Source organism: Acomys minous (genome assembly GCF_964271855.1).
Source record: "Acomys minous genome assembly, chromosome: 3".
Lineage (NCBI taxonomy): Eukaryota > Metazoa > Chordata > Mammalia > Rodentia > Muridae > Acomys > Acomys minous.
Window position 1 is genome coordinate 65,360,452 of NC_140485.1, and position 14,105 is coordinate 65,374,556.

Below are 14,105 nucleotides of genomic sequence, written 5' to 3' on the forward strand. Positions count from 1 at the left end.
GGCTCGGGAGGAGCAGGCAGAGGAGGATGCACTTCTAGGGCCCAAGGAAACAGGCTTGGAGAAGGGTGGTGCCCCTCCCTGCACAGTCAATTCTGGAAGAAATGCTCCAAACATTTTGTCCTTGCTCCCACGTTGACTCTGGAAACTACTGAATGGCCATTTCCACCCCGACCCTCATAAGTAAACAGGAGAGAATCAAGATTAATGAAATAAACCAACCTACTCCGCACAAGCAGCCTGCGGTACAGACTCATCTTTCCTTCGCCCCTCCACATCTGTGGCCCTGCTGTCTTCTTTTGGACCAGTCTCTGTCTCCTTCACCATCATCTGGTCTAAGTCACCACAAGCTCGTGACCCAGTTGATGATGCAGGGGGATCCCAGGTGGTCACCCTGCTTCTGATACTGCTGCTCAGTAAACAGCAAAGCAGAGAGAATAACCTTGTGTGTTTCGGGTCTTGCCTTTTTTTTTCCCCCTTCTCCTGTCCTTCCAAAGACTCCACCACAGGAGGGAATTTGGCTCCCTGCTGGCCCACCCAGGCTCTTCCTCTTGTTCCCAGAAAGATGCTGGTCCTGGGCTTTGTTCTGTGTCTGGCAGCATCTTCCCCATTGGGATCCATCTCTCCAGTGGCCACTTCAGTCTAGACCCTTAGGCACAGAGAGCCACTTCCTGACATCTTACTCAAAAATGGCTCACCCCACCCCATTACTCAAACCCTCACCTTCTTTCTAGTTTCTTCACTGCAAACTTCATGACTTCACACCATAGGATGGATGGCCTGGCTAATCCCATACCTATCCTCACAAAAGTCCCAGGCTCCAAGAAGCCAGGCCCTTTGTCAGTTTGCATCAAGGCTCTAGTTCCAGAACCTTCCTAACACAGTACCTACTAGAGAGAAACTTTTAATCAAAGCTGTTAAGTAAGGTCATAAGGTATGGAGTACACACATCTCTGTGTTCTCTGGTACCTCAAGATCTGTGGCTTATGAGAGACTTACACAGAGAGCTTTCTTTCTTCTCTCAAGCACTTACCTGGAGGTAACAATTAAAAAGTGAAGAAGTTATAACCAGGAAACAGCCTGTAGCCTTCTCCCATTAGTTTAACAACACCTAAGCATTGTAGTTCTGGGCCCTGGGGGACGAGTAACAGATCCCTAGTGGAAGATGGGCAAAGCTGACAAGTCCTGGGGAGCTGGGAGCATCTGGGGCTGTGCCAGCAAGGCACCTAGAGAGCAGATGTGTAGAGGCTAAGCCTCAGGGGTCAGGTGTGAGGCTACCCTACCCCTTCCCCGCCCATCACCTGTCTTCCACACTCCATCCATGATCTAGCTAAATCACAGGGTCTAGAAATCTCCACATGAGCAGGCATCCTTATTGGACAGTTTCAGCGTTTACACGCAGGGCCACTACTGCTTTCCCACAATGGGCATGAGAAACCATGGTGAACAAAATACGTGTTTATTAGGAAAAGCAGTTGCTTGCCTTTAACACTTTCTAAATGACACAGAAACAAGCTACAGCTGGGACAAAGATCAAAGCTGCATACTACTAAAGTACGTACGGCTTTCCACGGATACTTGTTACTTGATCTTCAGACGTACTTATTTAGTGCCTACGTCAGCTGCCTGTATTTATCCCACAATTCCTACAAAAGGAGAAAGAAATGGAGAAATAGGAGCACGAAGAGAAGGAGGAAAAAGAGGAAGAGGAAAGAGGAGAGGAAAAAAAAAGATGAGGAAAAATAAGTAAAAGAAGGGGAGAAAGAGGAAGAAAGGAACAAGGAAAATGTCAAAGGAAAAAAGAATCAGAGAAGAAGGGGAGGAAGAAAAGGAGGCAGAGGAGGATGGAGAGGAGGCTGAAGGGCAGAGAAGGCTGGTTTACCTAAGAAAATACATAAGCACTGGGCCTACACCAAGAAGACTACTATATCATCACACCTAGCCCTCCCAGCTACTGTGTGAAGTGGATGCTAAGAGCTTGGTCTTCATTAACAGAGCGCACAGCTGGCTGAGACCTGCCATTGCACCCCAGGTTTGGTTGGCCCTGTACAGCTGTCACCAATGCAATGACGTGACCCCAACCCCAAGGCTTCTCCCCATAGAGAATACAGAGGCAGGCAGGTATGCTTTTCCCCAGATGCTCTGGCCGGCCTAAGCGCCATTCACCATCTCTGGAAGGCCAGCGAAGCCAAGAGGTTGAACAGTACCAACTCTCAGATGCACGCCCCAGAGTCAGATCACCTCCCTTCTCTGCTGGGAGACCTCCAACAGAATCCCATTTCTCATGCAAGGAAATTGTGACCTGCTGCCTCCACAGCTCTCGCCTGCCTCCTTTCTTGTCGGTCTTCCCTATCCATGCCAGTGTAGCACTGTGGCCTCCTAGGTATTATATTGTGCAGACATGCATGCATGGCCGTGGCCTCAGGCCCATGTCACTCACTGCTTCTTCTGCCTGGTAGGTATGCATATGCCCGCTCTGTGCCTAGCTAGTCAACATCAGGCTGCGTGTTAGCTTCCAGGTTTTGCTCTCAGGAATACCGTTTGAGTAAGGGCAGGGAGTTTTCAGTCTCCTCTGTTTTACCTGCTGCCACTGTTAGCCACTGAGAGTCATGTATGGCCTTGGGTTCTAGTCAGCACGTGCTACATGCATGAAGAGTACATGCGTGTGGGATCACACAGTAGGAGGAATGCTGAGGAAAGAGCCCTCCTCCGCATGCGTGCGGGATCACACACTAGGAGGAATGCTGAGGAAAGAGCCCTCCATGTGTGTGGCAGTGGTTGACCTGGAGATGCGACTCAGCGATACCACTAAAGACAGGATTTTCTGTCAGTGCTCTTGACTTCCCCTTTCCTGTGTATAACTGTCACCTCAGGTGAAGGGATGAGGAGGAGCTAAGGCCCCATCTTTGATATCTCCCCATGTCTCTTCTACTTAGGCTTTCATGGTAGATGAACTGCAGGGGTCCCAGAAGCGCAGGGAGCTGGCTTTCCACTCCAGTTAGGCCGTGCCTTGACCTAGGTCAGGTAGATCCGGGCCAGGGGACAGGGACTATAGTGATTTCCGGTCTATGGGGATTTGTAAGTAAAGAGACTTTGCTCCCTCACTAGCCCTCCCCTCCTCTACAAGGCTCCTCATGGTCATCCTATGCACACCATTCCAGCTTCTCTTGTGTGACTTCACGCTCACGGTCCAGATAGCATCGCGGTGCACTTTTTTTTTTTACGTGTAAATTAGTTTTTTCATGAAAAAAATTTTTTTCTTCTGTGTGAATTTATTTGTATGTTCTTCAGCCTCCCTGAACTAGAGCGCATGTTTTCAGGGATGGGGCGCATCCTACTCACCCCCTAAGTCCCAGCTACCAGGACAAGATCCAGCTTGTAGCAGGACTTCAAACCTCAGTGTCTGTTTAAGAGAATGGAGGGTGATGTAGGAAGCACGTGGCACATCACCTAGGATACCACAGGCACTCATGAGGTGGCAGATGACGTCACTTCCTTAGTCATGGTTGAACCTATAACAGATTGTGTTCCTTAGGAAATATATATATTTTTGTGAGCTAGTGCTGAGTTCTAAGTAGACCAGCATGAACGCATGCACCTTAGGCTAAGATCTACCAGCCACTGGAGTCCCAGTTTTTACATTTTAAAAAGTTATTTGTTATGTGGCTATGTGTGTGTGTGGGGGGGGGGGGGAGATGCATGGTTGTACACGTGCCCTGGGGTGGGGGCAGAGGCACTGGATGGCGCAGGGGTGGGGATTCAGGCAGTTTTGAGCAGCCTGATGCAGGCGCTGGGAACCCAGCTCTGCCCATGCTCTCAACCCTTGAGCCATCTCTTTAGCCCCTGAACTCCCGGTTACAAAGTGCCCCATGTGCCAGGGCTGGAGACACAGTTCTGCAGTTACTGGAGCACTCTGCTCTTGCAGCAGACCTGAACATTGTTCCCAGCACCCACACTGGTGACTCACAACTGCCTCTAACTCCAGCTCCAGGACACACAATACCTTCTCAGGCGCCGGTGTTCTTTAGCGTGTGCACCTACGCTCTCCACTACACACCAGCACACAACTGAAAATGAAATCCTTTAAAAACAGCCATGTCTAATTTCTTCGGATCCCTACGATCACTGAATATAAATGTTGGAGGGTCATCTTCCTTCCTGCATAATATTCCCTGGCCTGGCTGTGTAGATCAAGGAGACTCTTATTTGCTCAAATCCACGTGGTACCAGTAGTTTCTGAGCACCTTCTCAGCAGCCCATGCTTATATATAATATTCTCAGCAAGCTTGGGATTTAAATAAGTCTAGGACTGTGCCCATTTTATGTATTAGCAAGTGGAGGCAGAAATGTGAGCTGGCTACCAAGTTACCCCGCACATAAGAAACAGACCTGGAGATCTGAGCGTGGGCTTAACAAGGCAGAAAGCAGCCGGCGGAACCCAGTCGTTCCCTCCTCCACCACCCCATCCACGTTTGAAAAATCAAACACCAGGAGGAACACTGAGGAGATGCGCAAGGCGATGCACCCAACTTTCTAATAAAAGGAAAATAGCCAGAGGCAACGCCGCTGTAAAACACACCGAGGGCTTTTATTCTGCCATCTCTCCTCCACAGAGCAGCACGGCGAACAGAGTAGACTTAATTCTTCTCTATGGCGTCGCCTTAGCCCAACAACTATTCACGTCTCCCTGGAGGGTAAGAAGGAAGACTCCTAAATACACAGAAAATTCCAAAGATCTGATAAATTGAAGTGATTTAAAGTAAGCCCCACGCAGTTTGTACAGAAATATTTATCTGCTGTGCCTCTTGCTTACAGAAGCCGTTTATCCCCCGTGGACAACCTTGACCCTCTCTCTGTCTCATTTCTGTATCTCCAGATTCCGTGGAGACTTCCACGACACGGCGCAGCACCAGGGACGTTTCTCGGAAATCCACTAGAAGCAGAGCGGCAGCTGCCACGTCTTCTTTCTTTCTTAAATCTCATCCTGCCTTTCCTAACTATTTTCCCTAGAAACAATAACTGCTTTCTCTCACCTTAATAGCGAAACTATAATCGCCAAAGAAATGGCTCCGATGCGGCTTTAAGGAGGCTCGGGCGGCGGTTGTTACTCACTCCACTCTGAAAGCACTTTACTATTTAGCTCGCTGATTTTAATTTTTGTACTAACAGAAATTGCTAGGTGCTTTCCTTGCGTTTGTGTGTTTGTTTCTGTTTTTTTTTTTAAGCCCACCCTAGTGTCTGGTATCTTCGTGGAAGCATAGGGCCTTTCCTCTAGCTGAAACGGACACTGTAGCTTCCTAATTAAAACAGTCTTTTCAGGAGAGATAGAAACCTGCTTTAAAAGCCTTCTGGGCGTCAGTGCTTGTCACTCGCAAGGAGAGGCGCCGGTACCCAGCCATGATGTTCCCTCACAGACCACTGAAGTTTTCACCTCAGACCGGGAGCTGACTGGCTTTCCCAGTTTCTCTGTGGCTTCGTTTGGGTGTCCATGCCCACATTTGGTTATCTGAGAGGGGATGTGCACTTGGATGTCCTCATCTCTTTGTACATCCGTAGAGGAATATAAAATATTAGACACTGCTGCTGATTCAGAGAGTCGGTATGGGGACACTGAATTTTGTTTTGTTTTGTTTTTCAAGCAAGGCGGGTTAAAAGAGAACGCTCATTCACAAGCAGAATTCAAAGCAAATGCTTTCAAATCTGGTCCAGGTAAATTTTTTTTCCTGTGTAATTTCCCTGAGCTCATTAGCACTAAAACTTCTGCGTTGTACATTGCCTTGTTGCTCAGCAAAGCTAAACAGAACTGGTATATATTATTAATAGGCTTAGTAAGCCAGGTCTCTTGCATTTTAATTTCCAAAATTTCAAATAATTTTAAGAATGACTTGGGCATCTTGGGATATTTTAGAATACTCGGGGGGGGGGGCATTTCTCCCCCACCCCACCCCCCATATAGAGAGTGTGGAAGACTGAGAAAGGCAAGGACTGGAGATTCCAAACGGCCATCACGTTAGTGATTTTCAGAGATGTCTGCATCATTTAGTCATCCCATTCGTGGAGTTTACTTTGCAAACAAATGGATCAGCAGCTCGTACTTGCAGCCCAGCCCTTCTCCCGACTGGGTCTGAGTGCATAGCTCCTGGTAAGGACCCCACAGACAAAAGTGAGTGGTGGCAACACAACCACAGCTAAAGATGACCTTGATGAATGTCTGACCTAGAGACAAGACCTGTGCATGCACAGGGGTGCTGTTTACTCGGAGCCCAGCCATGCCTGCACTTGGGAGTGGGGGCATCCCAAGAGGAGTGGTTCAAAAGTGATTCAAAAGGTCTCTGTGTGTGAAATTCTAAGTGTAGAAAAATAATGCTTTGGGAGATAATCTTGTCAACATACAGTGTTTGTTGTTGTTTGCCCCCCCCCCCCCCCCGTTAATGCATCTTATCTAGATAATCAAGCCAGCACTCCTAAGAAGGTGAGTTTCTCACTGTGGGTGGAGCGACTAAGGTCTTTCAGGACTGACCAGCTACCTGTCAGAGGTTATCCCCAAACCTCTAACTTTAAACAGAACTTCTGAAATGTAAGGCTGTGGGCTTTTTTTTTTTAATAACACCAATTGTTACAAATTACTGAAAAAAAAAATAGCTACAGGATTCTCTCCCAGTGTTAGTGGAACCTAAGGTGGAATCTGAGCTCTGATTAAAGACCAGAATAAAAGTAATCCCATTTTCATCACAATATTCAAAAATTAAAATAAATTCCACTCAAAGAAATAAAAAATACACAGTGCTCTCAACCTGAGAGGCAATACATTTATTTGTGTGCCAAGCATCTTTTAATACCACTGTGATATTTTTTTCCCTAAAAGTCGTTCAATTTGATTGTAATTAAATATGTAATGAAAAAGCACCGCTTCGGGGAAGCGATGCAAGACATCCTCTGTTAGTTTAATGTATTTCCAACTGACTTTGCATCCAATGAAAATGACACTCTGCATATGCCTGGTCTTAATACAGAACGTGGTAGGTCGGTCTTGTTTTTTAAAGGGAATCTGGGCAGGTACAGATGCTTCTTCTACAGTAAGTGTCTCCCAAAGCATAGCTAAGGGCCCGGGGTGCTCCACACACTTGGAGGAGAAGCTGCATTTTGGATGTTCAACTCTCAGACCTAATGCAAACAGGAACAGAGCCTGGGTTTGTGTATTTATTTATTTATTTATTTATTTATTTTTCCCTAGGCTGATTTTCCTAAGCGTGGTTTCAGGGATGGGCAGATGCTACATCACTGAGGCCTTAAATAATTCCTGTTCAATTCTCCCTCTAAGACATGCCCAACAAAGAATGGTATTCCCGAGCCTTGTGAAGAGAAACACACCAACACAGACAAACCTAGCTGTTATCTAGTTGGAGAGACTCCCCTGAAGATCCCCCAAAGAGTGGGAAGCCAAAAGGGATGAGAGAAAGCCTGCTCCTCTGCTGGAGAATGTGACAACCGTTAAGAAACTTGGTGGGGGGGGCAGCAAATCTAGAGATGCTTAGGAGGTATCTATGCAGCGTGAAGTTTCTCCAAATGCAGCAAGAACCAAGTTGGCTGGAAAATATCGGAAACACAAAGTGGAAGGAAAAGAACAGTCAAGTACTTCTGAGCAACATTTTTACTCTCCCCAAAGGTGCCTCAAGCATCTAAATCTGACCCCCCTAACTCCCAAACAAACCTCAGAGATTTCACTGTTGAAAAGTTCCCCCAGCACCCTCTCCTTCCCTGCCACTTGCAATCTTCTGATTACGTTTAATATATTATGTCCTGATATGGCAGATTAAAAATGAAATCAATAAATGCCTAAAACAAATGCACTTTTGAAATGTCCTATTCAATCTGAGTCTTTAAGGGTGAGCCCAGAGGCTGGGGAAGGAGAGCAGGGGACAGGAGGCTGGCGGGGGGGGGGGGGGGGGTGGGGGGTGGGGGGGTGGGGGGGGTGGCGGGGACCTGAGAAAGGACCACAGGAGGAATCAATTCTGACCCAAAACACAGTAAGGGCAAAGGCATTCTTAGGTACCCGGCCTCTGTAGCCTGAGATCTACTTTAAACAGCAAGAATTGCTAAAAAAGCTCCTGTTGCTGAAGCCCTGTGGGCTGGTGTGAGCTCACGTGAGCACGCGAGCGTGTGCGCGCGCGCGCACGCGCGCGCGCGCGCGTGTGTGTGTGTGTGTGTGTGTGTGTGTGTGTGTGTATCAGTGTGTATCCACTTGTCTTAAAACCATACCATTCTGGGAAGCAAAGAGACCTACAGCATGGGAAATGTAGTGTTTAAGACATAAACTAGCTTTTCTGAAGGATGTTTAAGCAAAGAGAGAAAAATCAGGATCCAGAACAGCCCGGGTCCTGCTTGTGAGTAAATTAAAGGCACACTTTACTTGTAGCCACTGGCTCCTGCCCCCCTTCAGTTAAGCTGAGATCTTTGGGACTTCACCCATCAACCCAGAGTCGACACTGTCCTGAAATAGAAAAGGAGACTTCTCTGGCCCTTCCTTCCCGCCGCTGCAGCACGGAGTTCAGAACTGCCCCTGCTGAACGCTTCCCATGTAAATAACCTGTGCTATTAAGGTGCAAATTGCAACTTTTAAGTAATGATTGCTAATAGTCTAATGTTTACTGCCACACAAGGGCACCCATGAAAACAAAATCTGCATTATTCATCTCCGAATTCAATAAACAAAATAAATTGAGGGAGATGTTCTCTCCTGCCAGACTCCCCACAGGGGAGGAAAAAAACCTGGATTATCAAAAGCTATCACAAGTCCACAAAGGAAGAAGCACGAAATGGTTTGGGGTAAGCAGAGGCAGGGGGATATAACTTACAAGCGTGTAAGATAGTCACAGGGACGTGACGGCAGAAGATTCCATGCCCCATTGCAATTGCCTGGCATTACTATAAAAATAATAGTATACTGCTGAAATAAAACCTCACTACATGCCTGTGTGGACCACACAACTGGGGTTGTTAGGAGAAGAACTGTTAGCGAACACGCCTGCAATTTTTAAAAATTCAAGCACTCCACATCCTATAAAGTGCAAACACATCGAGACAGTTTCTTTTTGTTCAGCCTTCTTGCCATCTTTTTTATCTTCCCTAAAATGAATAAAGGGGAAGGGTGCCAAGGCCGACGCCTGAAGATGTTTCAGGTAAAAGTGGATGCATTTTAATGGTAAGCCAGACATACAATCAAGAGTGTGAGCCAGGCACACCCACACTTCCACGATATACGGGTATGAAAGCTGCTTCCTAAACTTTTTTTCCTGGCCCCAAGTCTTATCACCTTGAAGAGTAAAGCTTTAGAAAGTAAAGACCACTACTGTTTCTGAGAGAAATTTTCTCACTTAGCTATTTACTTAAAGAGAATTGCCTTCCTCATATAGCACCCCCCCCCCATACTGCAGTGGGAGGAATCTTTAAAAAAAAAAAAAAAAGGATTCTAGTTCTTCATCACTTAGTATATCACCCTGTGGCTCTCCTTAGAAACCTGATGTATTAGAAGTTCAGCCACCGATTGCTGGGAACATCATCCTTTAAACCGAATCATGTAAAGAAACCTCAGAGTCCGGAAGAGTTCTTGGGAGAAAGAGGGCTCCAGACGAGCTTCCTCCCTGAGTCACTTCCAGACTTTTTCCTATCTTCTATTATTCATTAATCAAACTAGGAATCAAGCTTTCAACATCAGTCCACAGGAATAATGACTTACAGTTGTGCATCGTGTTTAATTTTAAGCAGTGAGAGAAGCTAACTCAGCTACAGGCTGAAGGCCACATTCCCGTGCCCCCACTCCCCACCTTTCCCTGCATGGTAACCTCAGCTAACTTTCCTTCACTCATCCTAAAACAGAGTCGGGCACCAACGACCTCAGATGAGCAGAAGAAACATCATGCAAGAGGGTGCACAACCACCCACCTTATTAATATGTGAACCAATAAACACTGTGGAGCAGGGGGAACTTACTGTGTACGAAATGAATTACCCCAGATCAGAGAGAAAAGGGTTCCTGTTCCTTCCAGGGGCCATAAAGAGCATCGTGGGAACATTGCAAAGACACTAAGAATCCAGTCGGCCAGAAAACTGAAAGTAGAGTCATAAGTTTGTAGCTCGCGCGCACGCACACACACACACACACACACACACACCCCAACTACTACAATAAAGAGAATAGCCAACACCAATAGATACCACCCTTAACCAAAGGATCTCATTTAACTAATGTGATACAGAGTCATTTTCTGCACACCTGGACCGCCATTGATCAGTGGATAATTATAATTAAAGTACAGCAATTCTGAGCAAGGCACTTTTTGTAATGAGCTTGTGAAAGGAGACATGTCCAGTCATTCTGGTTATTAAAACTGCTGCCTAGTTCTTGATGGCCTTTGCCGGAACTACAAGAAGGAAGGGAGGGGGAAGTAAAAACAAAACCAAACAGTAGTTTTCAGAGCAGTATCGTTCTAACTGGGCTGTAGCCCAGGGCTCTCTTCGGGGACAAGAAACAATAAGGATGCCATCTCTGATGGTCCAGCTACCCTTGAACTTAGGTTGCCAGCATTCGGCGGAGCAGGCTGACCCTTATCAAGTGTTGAAGGCCACTGCACACACTCACGTGGCCAGATAGTAAAGCAGCATTGAGTTAAAAAATAAAATAAAATAAAATAAGAGAGCTATTGTTTTCAAAAGAGGTAACCGGAGTTGAGAAAAGAACACACACACCCCTGCCCGGACAAGTTGCAAGTGTGTATGTTGCTAAGAATATTTTCATGATTTTGCTCTTAGAGAAACAACTGAAAATACATGAATGGAAGCTTTGTGACAACTCAAAGCAACCTACACATGGCTCCAGAAGTGATTCTGCACTCAGGAGGAAGGGAAACTGGATTTTCTGCAGCACAGGTACTGCTTCTTGGGATGGAAGCAAGGCACAGAAGGAAGATCATGGACTTAGCAGCCAGCGCATTCAGACACACACGTAGCCACTCTCCCCCAGATTGCCAACTCACTTCTTCTTGGTGACTCTGCAAAGTTTACCCAAACGTCCTGGGAACTTCTCCCTATGTTTGACTGAAGTTGGAGCAGAATAAAATACAGCTGCAGTCTCTACATCGTTCTTCCCCATGCTGCTCAGAGTAAGAGGGGACAGTCAGGGGAGAGGGCCAGGACAGGCAGCAAAACTTAAGCTTTTTGCTAAAGCCCTGATCAACTAAAGGACACAAAGAAATAAAACGCCCACATTAAAAGCCTACAAGATAATAATGATTGTGCATTTCTCTCTCTGAATATAGAGGGCAAAGCTTGCGTCACTGGCACTCGGAGTTACCATGGTGAGTGATTTATTGATATATATCAGAATGAATAGATCAAAGGCAGTGAGATGACAGGTGATCAATCAAATGTCAAATCAAAACTAGCAATCGAGTGGAAAGCTGATTTTTCAGTGGGTGGGTCTGGCAGGAGAAAAATGAACTTTCCTGTTACAATTCCGAGAAACAAAACCCCAGCATACTATTAAAAAGGCAATTATGCAACGCAAAAAGGAAAAAAAACCACCCTGAAGATCATAGTAGGGATCTCTTAACCTGTTCTGATCTTTAGGGTGAGGGTCCCTGCAAGAAAGAATTCCACAGGACAGCTCCGATAGTGGCAGCCAATTCGCAAAGTTTCCAGTACTCTCTCTGGCAAAGAAAACCCAAAGCTGTTTAAATTTCTGTGGGGTTCCACCACCACCCCCCCCTTTAAGAAAAGGAGAGGAGATGATTAGATTTCTATAAACTGTGAATCCTTTTTAAAACAATACACCCCAAAGCTTCACTCATTTCCGGGGGTGCCTTTTGCACCTTGGTGACCAAAGCTACACCCTCATGGCTCACAGCCTCAAAGCCAGCCTGCAGCCCGGGTCTGGCTTTGGATATACCTCACACTTGCAAGCCCTGAGCCCCAGCCACTGGAAACACTGTCCCCGGAGGCCAGAAGCCAGCACCGACCTCTCAGAGGGATGAGAAGGGTGGGGGGTATCTCCCTCCCCCCTGCACCCCAAATCCATAATCCGACTTTGGTTCCAGAGGCAAGAAGCCAGACTGGGAGAAAAAGTTAGGGGTGGGGTAGAGGGTGGAGGGAGGAAAAGTTTAAACGAGGAAGGTTTGGTGGGACAGCTTCCCTGCCACCACCCAGAGGGAGTCTGGAGAGGGGAGGATTGGGGAGATCAGCATGGGGTGATGAAGAGGGCACCCGCAAGCTAACCCTCTTGAAAGCGCCAGGGGGTGGTGTCCCCGCCAGCCCCGGGCCGGGAGGGCGGGCATGCGAGCCGCTGTGCGCCGGGCTCGGGCCAGGCGCCCGGAGCGGAGCCATCTCTTACCTGCCGCCCGCTTGGGTGCCTGCTGTTTCCTCCTTGGCATCGCTCTACTTAGCTCCAGTCTCACTTCTGGCGCCCCAGCCCCAAGCCGCGCGCGGGGGCCGCAGTCTCGCTTGTCTTTCTGTGGCTCCTAGGACGTCACTCGGCCTCTGTCCCCCTGACGATCCCCCTGCCAGCGCTCCAGCGCGGGGCCGGAGACCCCCTCTCTGGGTGGCAGAAACGCGGCTCGCGCCTGCTGCTTGCAAGTGGAGGTTGGTTCTGCCTTGTTTGTTTGTTTGGGTTTTTCCCCCTCTCTCTTTTTGTTTTTGCTTTTGGATTTTTTTTTCTTTTTTGGTTTTGCTTTTTGCTGTTTTTTTTGGTGACTGGTGAGACACTTGATTTCTTTATTAAACATCCAAGACAGGTTCAGATGGCAGGGACGAGGGGCGCACACGCGCCACGCGCACACTCGCGCGCAAAGATAAGGGGGGAAAACAATCCTAGGAAGACAGTAGGTTTCTTCTTTTTCTTCTTTTTCCTTCTCTTTCTCTCCTCCTCCTCTTCCTCCTCTTCCTCCACCGCCTCCTCCTTCTCCTCCTCCTTCTCCTCCTCCTCCTCCTCTTCCTCCTCCTCTTCCTCTTCTTCCTCCTCCTCCTTGTCCCTGATCTTGATGGCGGATTCGCGCTGGGGAGAGATCACTCACTGTAGGTTTGTTGTTGCTGTCAGATCCCCGTCTGTGAGTGATATGCTAGAGGACAGGAGCGGGTTTGGAAAGACAGAAAATCTGGAATTCACTCACACACGCACACGCACACCACACACACACACACACATACACGCGCACGCACACATACACACATACACACAAGCACTCTCGTCTTACACACGCACACTCACACCCCCACATATGCTCTCTCTCTCTCTCTCTCTCTCTCTCTCTCTCTCTCTCTCTCTCTCTCTCTCTCACACACACACACACACACACACACACACACACACACACACACACACACACGACAGGGCGAGGCAGCGATGCCAGCAAACATCGATCCCTGCTGAACAAACTGAACATTAACAAACTCCTCCTCCTCTCCCTGCGACCTGATGACAGGGAGAAATTTACTCCCCAGCCGCAGAGCGCCAGGCAGAGGGAGTCTATTAAAGGGACAGTGTCCCGCCTGGGAGAGGAGAGCTGCTGGAGGTAGGGGACCCTGTTTGCCAGGCAGCAGCCCTGGAGGTACCCTCCTTTTCCTCTCTGGGGCAGTGGAGTGCCCACCCTGCCTAGATGCCCCTCCAGCGGGAAGATGAGAAGAGGCAAAGGGGAGGGAGGGAGGGAGAGTGAGAAGGAAAGGGGAGGGCTCCAGCAGAGTTGGAGATTAGAAGAGGGGGAGCAACCTAGGTTTGCTTGGGGGACAGATTAAGGGGAGCATATCCAGTCTCCTTCCACCTGTGCCTGGAAATAACCTACTCTCAACTCTAAGTTCACATCACTGTCCTTTCATCTTCTTGGAACTAGAGGGATTTTTTTTTTTCTAATTTCTGCCTCCTGGACAGAATAATTACTTAATCTCCATCCTGTTTCCTTTCAATACTGGTATTTATTGAGCACCTACTGTGTACCTGTTTTTCAGTCACAGCAGCTACAGAGAACAGGTAAGTGCCAATTATGGGTGTTTATGAAGAGGAAGGGGAACCCCATCTGAAACCATTTGCCCCTGGGGTCCAGCTCCTTCCCAGATGTCTACTT

The 14,105-nt window shown here is 47.7% G+C and overlaps 1 protein-coding gene and 1 long non-coding RNA gene across 3 annotated transcripts in view; one reads left to right on the forward strand and one right to left on the reverse strand.

Annotated features, from left to right (window-relative positions):
* TSHZ2 (teashirt zinc finger homeobox 2) overlaps nt 1–13,670 on the reverse strand; it is a 437,415-nt gene extending 423,745 nt beyond the window's left edge. Inside the window, exon 1 of one of the 2 annotated variants that reach the window (XM_084776752.1) lies at nt 12,383–13,670. In XM_084776752.1, the coding sequence (XP_084632878.1) occupies nt 12,383–12,422 (40 nt within the window). In that variant the 5' untranslated portion in view covers nt 12,423–13,670. The remainder of the gene's footprint in view (nt 1–12,382) is intronic. The other variant, XM_084776751.1, reaches the window with a different exon arrangement.
* Nucleotides 3,746–7,336, forward strand: LOC311594146. Its single transcript, XR_014777981.1, has 3 exons — nt 3,746–4,756; nt 4,874–5,706; nt 6,022–7,336. It is a non-coding gene; the product is annotated as an uncharacterized lncRNA (long non-coding RNA).
* Nucleotides 13,671–14,105: the final 435 nt, after the last annotated feature.